Source organism: Podarcis pityusensis (assembly GCF_964106645.2).
Source record: "Podarcis pityusensis genome assembly, chromosome: 9".
Taxonomy (NCBI): domain Eukaryota; kingdom Metazoa; phylum Chordata; class Lepidosauria; order Squamata; family Lacertidae; genus Podarcis; species Podarcis pityusensis.
This window is the reverse complement of record NC_138034.1, coordinates 48,238,365-48,249,638: the sequence shown is the minus strand read 5'-3', so window position 1 is coordinate 48,249,638 and position 11,274 is coordinate 48,238,365. Positions and strand designations below refer to the sequence as shown.

General features: G+C 45.9%; 1 protein-coding gene across 6 annotated transcripts; it reads left to right on the top strand.

Moving 5' to 3' along the window:
• The first annotated feature begins 292 nt into the window (after positions 1-292).
• Positions 293-8,290, top strand: SPRY1 (sprouty RTK signaling antagonist 1). Of its 6 annotated transcripts, XM_081022040.1 has the most exons (3): positions 294-451; positions 1,036-1,843; positions 5,982-8,290. In XM_081022040.1, the coding sequence occupies exon 3, from the start codon at positions 6,037-6,039 to the stop codon at positions 6,997-6,999; it is 963 nt and encodes a 320-aa protein (XP_080878166.1). In that variant the 5' UTR covers positions 294-451; positions 1,036-1,843; positions 5,982-6,036; the 3' UTR covers positions 7,000-8,290. The 6 variants fall into 6 exon arrangements, with proteins under 6 accessions (XP_080878167.1, XP_080878166.1, XP_080878170.1 ...); XM_081022041.1 differs by lacking the exon at positions 1,036-1,843 and having other exon boundaries at positions 293-451; XM_081022044.1 differs by lacking the exons at positions 294-451; positions 1,036-1,843 and adding an exon at positions 3,226-3,246.
• The last annotated feature ends 2,984 nt before the right edge of the window (positions 8,291-11,274 follow it).

The following is an 11,274-nucleotide window of genomic DNA, read 5'->3' as shown; positions in this document are numbered from 1 at the left end:
TTGGGTTTGCGTTTTGTACCCATAAACCTTCCACAGTCCGTGAATGACTAACGCCATAGGGGAAGACCGTCTGCGTCGCTTTTTTCGCGGTACGCAAAAGAAACGCAGAAGGCTGGTAAACAAACACTGGTAAACGCATGAATGAATGGGAAAGAATAAACGTAGAAGCTGGGAGGGGGGGGGGAGGAGGAGAGAAATCCAGCCCAGGTTTTCCCGTCCGCTTCCTGAGTGACAGATTGACATCATTGGAGGCGTGACGCGAGGCTGAGGTGGGGGCTCGGCGCTGCAAGGCTGCCGTGCAGTTCGGCTCATTCTGAAACAGCAACGCGAAAGCGCAGAGCAGTTGGCGAAGGGATAGCAGCAGGCGGCGGCAACAACGGCAGGCGTCCTTGGATTTACCTCCAGCTGCCGCGATTGGGCTTTGCAAAAGGACTCTGAACCTGCTCGTTCGGTAAGCGTGATCTGGAGGGCTTCCCCCCCTTTTTTTTTTGCGCGAGGCATTTCGGAAGTAGCTCAGGTGCTGCTGGGTGCCCGTGTATATCGGCTGAGCTAGGCGGACGACTCGCGCGGAGCCCACCACTCGCTTAAAAAGCGCTTTCAAAAACACGTCCTCGTATCATTTCACTGCGATCTGCTGTCCGATGCAGCGACTTAAATGCGTTGTACGCTGCGAGCCTTCCGAGTAGCCTCGAGCGAAGAAGACGCGGCAATCCGCAGTCCCCCACCCCGCCCCATGCAAGGGGGTCGTTTGCTCCTCGTGCAAAGATCGTGTGCGTGCGTACCCCCGATTTGCATTATGTCCGCGGGGTCTGTCCCCCGTCCCGCCCCGCCATGCTGGTGGTTTAGCAAGACTGTCAACCAGTCTGCACCAGCAAGCACATGGCAGCTTTTGCAGAATCCATTGCCTCCCTCCCCCTTTCCCTTACATATGGAATTCACTCTTCTCGTGCCTGCAGTGCTTTCTTTTCTTAACTCCTTGCTCAGATCGTGTGTTGTTGTTTTTTTAAAAAATTATTTTTATTGTTATTCTCCCAGGCGTTCCCGTTGCACGTTCTCTTCTCTCTCCCTCTCCCCGGCTAGCCTAAGAGGAGAGGGGAGCTGCGGGCGAAGGACCATGTGGTGAAAAAGAGCTCGGAGTCGAGGAAGCAGTTGGACTCGCTCGCCTGCACGCGCGCTTTACTTGGGAGGGGAAATCGTGCGCCTCCAAAGGAGAGAGGGAGGGGGAGAAAGAAAGAGAGAGAGAGGAGAGAAAAAAGGGGGAAGAAAGCTCCAACTTGGAGGAAAGCAGGAGGGAACCGGCGGGGCAGCCGCAGCAGCAGCAAGCTCGCTTTGCAAACACTCTTCGCTCCCACCTCCCCCGCTGCTTCCAGGCGACCCTCTCCAAGCTGCGCGCCTTTGCATTGCTGCAGAGCGAGCGACAGCCGTTGCAAAAGCAGCTCGGTCTCCTTTTTTTACCTGGCAGCCGGAGACGCCTCTTCTTCCCCCTCCAGCCTCCACCCCCCTCCCGCACCGGATCGCCTGTCGCTGCTCCTGAGAGAAAAGCCTGCTCGGCTCATGGACGACCATCTCGAGGAGGGGCGCGTGTAGGGCACCCCCTTGAATGTGCGTGCTTCGGCTGGAGAGGTGTTTGGCGGGCCGGCGAGGCGGATTTCCTTGCGCGCGAGGGCGTCGCGGCCGCTCCGTAGCCTCGGCAGCAGGAAAGGCGGGCGCCGAAGAAGCGGGTCTCGGGGGCCACCAGCGAGGATTGCGGCGCCTGGGCGCGTGGAGACTTGCCGGAGCCCCGCTGCCCTATGGATCTAACCTAGCAGGGCAGTGCTTTCGCGCGGATCGGCCCTTGGAAGACGTAAGTTTGCGCCCGTCCTCTTCTGCCTCCACTTCGCAATGTGGATCTTGCCGCCGCCGCCTGGTTTCGCGCCGGGGGAGCCCGAGGGGTTAGCAGGTGCCCAGCTGGCTCCTCTTCCCCTCGCGGTGGGGTGGGGTGGGGGGCTGGCGGCGGCGGCCAAGGCTGTTTCCCACACGACGCACGTCCTCTTTCCCCAGGCGCTTGGGGGGGGGGGGCGGCGCTCGGGTGGCTTTCTGCTGAACGGCAACGCGCGCAGGCGAGATTTCTGAACTTGTTGCTGCGGGCAAGGAATAGGCTCGGACTCTGCGGAAAGCCCGGAGGGGACGACGACACGGGTGGATCAAAGCAGGGGAGAGGGGGGAGGACCGGCCTCTGCTGCCAGGTGCTTCTGGCGGGAGAAGTAGCTAATGCACTTCCTCAAAACCTCTGGCTTAAGGTGCGAGACCCTGTGGGTGCGTGTTGTTTTTTACATGCATTCTCCCACTGAGGCAGCTGACACATCCATTGATTTCCATGGGTGTTCGTTGCAATGACATGAAACCTATTTGACATTATCTGCGGGCTTGTTTACACCGAAAGAAGTGATCAGTGTGTGGCTTGGGTGACTTGAATTATGGCTGCATTGTCTAACTCGAGTACTGTGTAGGCATGGGTTGGAATTTATGCTTGCTTTTGAATCCCACGTGATCAACACTCATTTGCACCTTCGCTTAGTGCGCAGAGGGGGTAGATTCCACCTGGGGTTGCTTGCCCATTCTCAAGTTGTTTAATGTGGATTAGGTGCCTCTTAACATCCTGTATCTGGAGGGAGCTCTGGTGCATCTTTGCCAGTGCAGGTTCATGGGAGTTTTCAGGGATCTGTGTGAAATAGTTATTTTTATTTTATATATATATATATAAAAGGTCTGAGGTCTAGCGCACTTGCAAGGCAGAGATGGTCTCTCTTAATGTGCTAGAGGCAGGTGGAAATTCCGGCCATCCTTATTATTTGTCGTTTTTTCAGCAAGCGTTCAAAAATATTGTGTCTGTGGTAGCTGCAACTGGTGGTTGGAGCGTAGTGAGATGATTCCTTTCCCTATTGCTCTTGCTTCGTGGTGTGAGTGTGCGCTTCATTGAACGTATTAGGCAAGGCAGGGATTTCCCCTTTTGAGTCTGAGTGAGATTTTAGCAGGTCAGTAGAAAGGCGTGGAGGCTGCAAGGAGGAAATGGTGGGTAAGACAAAGATGATAAAAAGGCTTCCCCCGTCCTTCCACTCCGCCTCCTCAGAAAGCACCAGGGGGGAGAGGGGGGAAAATCCCTGCATGCTCAAACTAGCACACACAACTTTCGTATTGGTCTTGAAAGGTAGAGGAGAAAGGAGTGTGCAGTGCAGCTTTAAGTACTGGAAAGTCCGTCCCCCTGAGGTAATGGTAACCTCAGCCATTTCCCCTCCTCCTGCAAATGGGTGGGTGGGGAGGCTGGGGGAAATAATCCCTTGTTTTCATTCATAACTTTTTCCTCTTCCTCTCTGTCAGCTCTGCATTCATCGCCTCCGCTGAGATCGGGTTGCAGAGTGGGCAGTGCTGCCCTTGGTGCTTTCTCATTTTCTCTTTGAGAGTCCATTCAGGGCTGAGTTTTTACAGCATTTCTCTCTCCTCCCCCCCCCCTTTCAAACGGGAAGTCTGCTGTTAGAAGGCTGCTGATAGAAACGCAGGGCTGATGCCTTACAAGGAAGCCTTTTATGGGTGGGGAGTTAAGAATACTAGATGATAGATAGATAGATAGATAGATAGATGATAGATAGATAGATGTCACAGACTGCAGCCCTGTGTATACTTTACCTGGGTGTAAGCCCTATGGAACACAGTAACATTTACTCCCTTGTAGCCATAGGATTGTACTGAACTGCTGCTTGTGTTGTCTACGTCCTGCCTTTTTATTTTGTTGGAATAATTAAGGCTGCAATCCTAAACTCCTTGTTCTGGAGCAAGGCTCCATGAACACTTTGGGATTTGCTTAGGAAGAAATACTGATAGGATACCTGGCTGGTTTTTTGTGTGTGACTTTTGCAAACAATTCTATCCCACCCTCCTCCTAAGAAGCTCTGTAGCAGTTCCCGCCCTACATTTTAACATCCCAAGAACCCCAGTCTGCTTCAAAGAATGGCTCAAAGCTACTGACTCTTAAAAAAGGACAACAATAGAAAGAATTCTCTAGTGCTCTTTATAAAAGCCTATGAAAAGGAAAACTTGTGTGAGGCAGATAAGGTGTGATTGAGTTGAGCAGAGCTCTTTGTCTTGCACTCTCTACGCCTTGAACAGGTGATAGGTGGGGTGGGGTGAACCTGAGCGGTCCCTTGCTTCCCCGTCCCCACATGTTCTGATTAAAGAAACTTATTCTTCCCTCTTTTAAATTACTGCATGATTTCTTTTGGGGTGTTTTTAAAATGTCTTAGAGAAGAACACAGGTGGGGAGATGTTGTGGTCCTTCAGCTGTGAGGCAGTACAGTTTTCATGACATTTCTTGTTGGAAACCAAATGTTGGTTGCTTCCTTACTTCCTTTTGTCTAATTACTGAATGACAGATTCACATTTATTTATAAACACCACTATTATTTTGATCAGGGGGTCTGAATAGATGGCATTTAAGGTTCTATATTGGAGGCCCACCTTAATCAACCTCCATAAAGGAATGGAAGCAGTATCTTAAAACTAAGACATCTGGTATGTGCAGCGCTTAAGCATGTGAGCTGCTATCTGGCTCAAATTTTCCGCAGTTATGAACTCCTTCAGGAGACTCAGTCTTTGCTGCCATTATGCCTAAAATGGACTCATCCTTCTGACCTCGCTTGCTGGTATGTTCTATGTAAAACTGCTGCTAAAATACCCAGTGTGTTACATAGAACTAAATGTAACATTACATTAACCCTTTGTTTTGTTCAGGGGAGGAATGCGGGAAATTTTTCAAATCAAGTGTTTCACTCTTTTTGAAACAATATTTTGAACAGCAAATTGTCACTTAAAAAAAAAAAAGGCTTCCCCAGAAATTAACAGATGACCACTTCAGTAGCGTCTTGCAATAGTGGTCCCAAGAGATCCAAGATGGTTCAAACGAAAAAAACACATTTATGTCTTATCTGTCTAATATACGCCATTTTGAATCCTGTCTAACTATTCCTCCCCTCCCTCTTATTTTGTGCAGCAGATAACATACTTTTCACCTACAAGTGAAGGTGCACATAATCTTCCCAAACAACTGATTAAATGCCATACTTTATTTGTCTTATCTTTTCTGCTGCAACCCTTTCCTGCCTCCACCTCCTCCTTTCACACCCTGCCTTATGGTCCAAGAATACTTGGAAGCCTATTGTGTAACAGGATGTTTACATCTGGTGTTTTGCTTTAATGAGCGTGCTAGATTGTTTTGATTTTTTTAAAAATTTTTTGGAAAGAGATATTTACTCCCAGAAAAGAAAAAAATTCTTCACATGCTTTCCCCATTGCTAATATGCTTCAGGCGTCATGGAATAGCAGTTAAAAAGGCAGCTATGCTGAATTTGAGTTTAGAATCAGGCTTGGTATTGGAATGTGGCTTTGACAGCGAAAACGGGCAAGAACTTCTTACAGGTCCTGCAGTTTCGGGGCATGAATGTGATTCTGTAATGTGGCTTTGAAGCACATTCTATGTTGCAGTCGGTGGTTAGACATAAGGGGGAATGTACCTGAAGTAGCTTCAGCTATGTTTGATGTAGCATGAAATAACTATAAGAATAAAATGTGCATGCATAACGCTCATAACTTCACGCTTGGAAAGAAAAGCTATGCAAACATGAAAGATTTTTGTTTCGTTCCTTAAACTGTAAGTTAATCTTCGGTGTGCTTTATTTACAATATCTACTCTCATATAACACATACGTATTTGTTTTAAACTGCTATGTGCCCTTTTACTCGAAGCCAGTGTAATTCCATCCCTGGGATATTGTTAATAGGTAGTTAGGCCAATTTGTGGCTTGCTGTAAAATGTTTTTATTTGTTTGGGTGGTGTATTTTATTTTTTGCTGCTGCTGCTGTGTGTGTGTGTGTGTGTGTGTGTGTGTTTTCGTTTTAGGAGAAGCAGTCTCCCTTTTCAACTCTTGTTTTTCTCTCTGCCTCTCTTTTAGGATTTCCGATGCATGCCAGGTTCCTGGTGAATGCCAGAAGTAGAGATCACGACAGATGGAGTCCCAAGGTCAGCATGGAAGTGGCAGTTCATTAGTGGTCCTTCAGCAGCCTTCTTTGGACAGCCGGCAAAGGGTGGACTATGAGAGAGAGCTTCAGCCCCCCACGATCTTGTCTCTAGACCAGATCAAGACTATCAGGGGCAGCAACGAATACACGGAGGGTCCATCTGTGGTGAAGAAGTCTGCCCCACGGACAGCTCCCAGGCAAGAGAAGCACGAAAGGACTCATGAAAACATACCGATTAATGTGAATAATAATTACGAGCACCGGCCCAGCCACCCGGGGCACGCGCTGCATCAACACAACGCCAGGGCTCCAGTGCTCAGCAGGTCAACCAGCACCGGCAGCGCAGCCAGTTCTGGAAGTAACAGCAGCGCTTCCTCGGAGCAGGGCCTACTCCTGAGGTCGCCCCCGTGCAGGCCAGGGCCGGGCCACAGATTGGAAAGGCCCATCTGGACGCAGCCCAAGCCATCGTCTCTGGTCGTGGAGGACCTGAAGAGTCCTTTGAAAGAAGACCTGGCCCAGCACAAGTTTATCTGTGAACAGTGCGGGAAGTGCAAGTGTGGGGAGTGCACAGCGCCCAGGGCCTTGCCCTCTTGCCTGGCCTGCAACCGGCAGTGCTTGTGCTCTGCGGAGAGCATGGTGGAATACAGCACCTGCATGTGCCTGGTCAAAGGGATCTTCTACCACTGTTCCAACGACGATGAAGGGGACTCCTACGCAGATAATCCTTGCTCTTGTTCCCAGTCGCATTGCTGGACTAGGTACTTGTGCATGGGAGCCATGGCCTTGGTTTTGCCTTGCCTGCTCTGCTATCCTCCGGCAAAAGGATGCCTGAAACTGTGCCGGGGGTGTTACGACCGGATCAATCGCCCAGGTTGCAGGTGCAAGAACTCCAACACAGTTTATTGTAAGCTGGAAAGTTGCCCCTCGAGGGGTCAAGGCAAGCCCTCCTGATTTATGGGGGCGCGGGGAAAGGTTGAGTTCCTCAGACTGTCGTTCAGGTTGTGGCTGGCTTTCCTGTCTTTGCCTCCCCCCCTTCCCCCTTATCTTTTTTCCTTACTTACATGCACAAATGATCCTCCTCTCACATCATAGCTTCTCTCAGCAAAAGGCAAATCTGGGATTCCCCCCCCCCTTGGTCTTTGGGTAAGTGTAGCCCATGTACTTGCATCTAATCTCCCAATATGGCAAGTCGTCTTCAGGTTTGTGAGTAATCCATTCCTGAAAGAAGTAATGAGGGAATTGGGTTTTTCTGAAGCCACCTGCTCTGCAAGCAACTTTCCAAAGATGCTGTTTTTGTTTGTCCTCTATAACAATTTTAAACTGATTTTTAGTGGCTTCCAAGTGATTATTTCAAAGTATTTGTGTGTGTGTGAAAGAACTGAATTATGAAGCTTTAAAGAAAAGAAAGCATTTTTTTAAATACTTGGGTTAAAACTTAGCAAACCTAGTCCTGTTGTCTTTATGGATTGCAACCATCCTGGCTTTTGCTCCCATCTCAGCAGTTCTTTTAGAATTTCCTGATTCGTATTGCAAAGCCTTATCTAGCTTGGATTTCCACCACACCCAAACACACACACCATCTTCACTAGAAAGGCTATGAGAATATTGTGGTGCTCTAGCTTAGATTCCTTGAATTGCAGGGGTTGGACTAGATAACCCTTGGGGTCCCTTCCACTCTACAATTCTATGATTCTATGACTACAGCTTTCTTCATTGGTTTCTATAGCTTTCAGAATTGTACAAGGTCCTAAGTTTTCACTCCCCCCCCCCCACTTTTTTCCTCTTCTTTTGATGCTAAAGTTGTTGATTTCTGCACATCTGAGTAATACTCTTCAGGTATCATACAGTTTTAAGTTGTGTAAACATTCTTGGATCTCTTAACACTTCTATTATTTCTGTGGTTTAATGACATTTAACTCTACTCTGTGCTCGATAACTTTAATCCTCTGTTTTTATTGCCTTAGCCACAAATTGTGGTGCTTTTTGTATATTTTATGTAAAAACACAAAGTTGAATTCTGACTATTTTTAAGACAAAGGTCTGTTAAAACTTTTTTATTGTAAAGAATATTTATTATGTGAATTTCTATTATTTTATGATATTTATTACAAAGGACTGTTCCAAAAATGTACTCCTGTCTGAATATAACAAAATACCAATACTTAACGAAAATAAGGATGACACGAAGAAAGTACATATGTTAAACTATAATGCAGAAAATATAATAATTAATGAAAACGTCTCTTGGGTTCTTTATTTTTTAATATAACAATAAGTTGTTAATAGCAGTATTAGTAAGTAAGAGTACTGCTGCTTTTATTTTCCATTTTTTTCATGACTGTGAAACCACTGCTAGTATTCTAGTTTTATTTAATCACTTAAAAAAAAATCAGAAAAGTTTTTAACTCTTGAGATATTTCTCAGCATTCATATATTTTGTTTGGGGTGGAGAACATGTGGACCCCAAATGATGTTTCTGTGGACTCCTTACAAATTCTTGCATTGTCTTTAAAAGTTTGTAGTCCTCACGGCTCCAAGTGTGAAAATGGGATTGCAAAAATTGCCCTATGTCTGTGAAGGACCATCGTGATTCAGCCCCCCACCCCCCAAAGATGTTTGAGAGTTTGGATTTGATATCCCGCCTTTCACTCCCTTTAAGGAGTCTCAAAGCGGCTAACATTCTCCTTTCCCTTCCTCCCCCACAACAAACACTCTGTGAGGTGAGTGAGGCTGAGAGACTTCAGAGAAGTGTGACTGGCCCAAGGTCACCCAGCAGCTGCATGTGGAGGAGCGGAGACGCGAACCTGGTTCCCCAGATTATGAGTCTACCGCTCTTAACCACTACACCACACTGGCTCTCCTAACCTACAGGCCATAAGTGTACTACAAAATAAGAACAGTTTCCGAACCAATCACAATTTAGCATCTGCTAATTTCATGAAATGTGCAAATGACTTGTATCCATCCCACTCATTGGAATTTACAAGACAGGTGGGCGACCAGTGGCCCCTCAGATGATGTTGGACTACAACTCCCATCATCCTTGGCCATTGGCTGGGACTGATAGAAGGAGGGGAGTCACAGGTTCCCCACCCTTGTTTTCAAAATGACCTATGGTGCTGAATCTCTTTTCTACTATTGTTTGGTATGGCAACTGGGGTCTTCTGTTTCACTTCCTCAGAAGGCATTATGGAAACTTCCATTTACCATCAGCAGTTTAAGTGCTTTCTTTTTCTGAAATGCCAATCGTGCCATTTTAGCAGCAACGTGTTAGTTGATTGAATTGCATATCAGCTGAAGAAAATGCATCTATTTTCAAGTTTGCATCTGAATAAAAAATTAAGAATCAGAATAACAAAATACTTTGTGTTAATAAAGTCCAGTAGTTGAAGGAGCTTCTGGGCTTCCCTAATTCTTGTGGCCCAATGGGGCCTGTTCGTTCACTGCTATTAGCTGCCAGATGGTTCCACAGAAATTTTAATACAGAATTTGCTCCACCGGTCTATCTCTTGACACTGTTCTAATCTGTTGTCCACAGGTGGAGTTGGGACGTAGTATTGTATCTTTTGAGATTTAGTGGGAACTGCAGTGCCCATACAAGCAACTTTCCTTATTTTAAGTTTCTCAAGAAAGCATATGTTGCTAAGCAGTGGTTTCCAAAATCTTGATCATTGCCATCTTCGGTCTTGTAGAAGATTCAAGTGAGTCCAGCTCTTGCGACTGAAGCAACAGTCACACATTCAGTGTGTTCTTTCTTTGTTGGTTTATTAAAAATGTTTGTGTAAAAAGGCTCACTGTAATGTCAGTACTTGACCTTAAAAGTTGCACCTTTTGCAAGGGAAAAAGCAGTTTATCTAGTAAAAGTATGGATATTTTCTTAAAAGTTTTTGGGTTGAAGTTTTATCATTTTGTACAAGCATCCTAATTTAGCAGGTGTAAGTGCAGATACAGGATTTTGTGTGTGGTTTTCTGTTTCGGAAACAGATATGACCCTGCATGTACATGAGATTGTGGTGATGAGAAAACCCCCAACATTGAAAACCACATAAGCACAGTCAGCCACCACAGCACATTTGGTTTTTGTACAGGAGACCAAATCTACTCTTCCTTTTAGCACTGATCATCTATTTGGTGGGGATAGAAAGAGGAGAGATCTCTGAAAACAGCAACATAATACAATCTCCATAATGCTCATAATTTATCAAGGTACTTGGCTAATAAACAGGATCTCATTTCCCAATTCTCCAATTGCTTTTCATAAAATCATCTCTCTTTCACAAGGAAAAGAAGGAGGATGTGATATTTTTTCTTAGTATCTTTTGATATGATCCATTCTTTGCACATCTGTTGCACTCAGTGCCCCCTTGTGATAGTGCTTCTCATTTGGGAATATATTTTCATAATACTCACAGTATGTTTTGTTTGTGAAATGGAGTACAGTATTTCATACAGATTGCTTTTGTGTTGCTATTGCTCCTGTCTTCTGTATCTCTTCAAAACGCACAAGATGCTGTACTTTGGGCATATGATGAATATTGCAAAATGTTATTTGAGAGTGCTATGATAGCTGTGAAAAGTTGCATTTAAGATAGTACAGTGGACGCTTGGGTTGTGAATGTGATCCGTGCGGGAGGCACGTTCGCAACCCACACATGGGTCGCAATTCGGCGCTTCTCCGCATGCGCAAAGCACGATTTAGCGGTTCTGAGCATGCATGAGCACCAAAACCCGGAAGTAACACTTTCCAGTACTTCTAGGTTCGGCGCAGTGCGCAACCTGAAAACGCGCAAACTGAAGTGTCTGTAACCCGAGGTATGACTGCATTTGCAAATTGAACTTTGAGCAATGCCAATTATGTGATATACAAGTTTTTAAGAGCATTGCTGTTTTATTCATTTGCTTATAATTTGGATTGGACCTGCTAGTTTTCAGGCTTTCTTCTTTTTCTTTTTAAAGGCACAGGCTAGTCTAAAACAGAACAATTCATATGTGAACACTGGAGCCACAATTATTTTCAGATTATGTAACTTGGTCAATGGACTGTTTGCCTTTTATTTCCTGCACAGCTAATACTGTAGAGACTATTAAAAACAAGCAAACCACCAACCCAAGAAAAATTGGGTAATTTATTCCTAGCATTCAGTGATCGATCCTGGTTTGGTTTGGTTTTTTTAAAAAAGTGGCATGTTTGTAGCTGTTTTACTAGATCTATTCTTAGAGCTATTC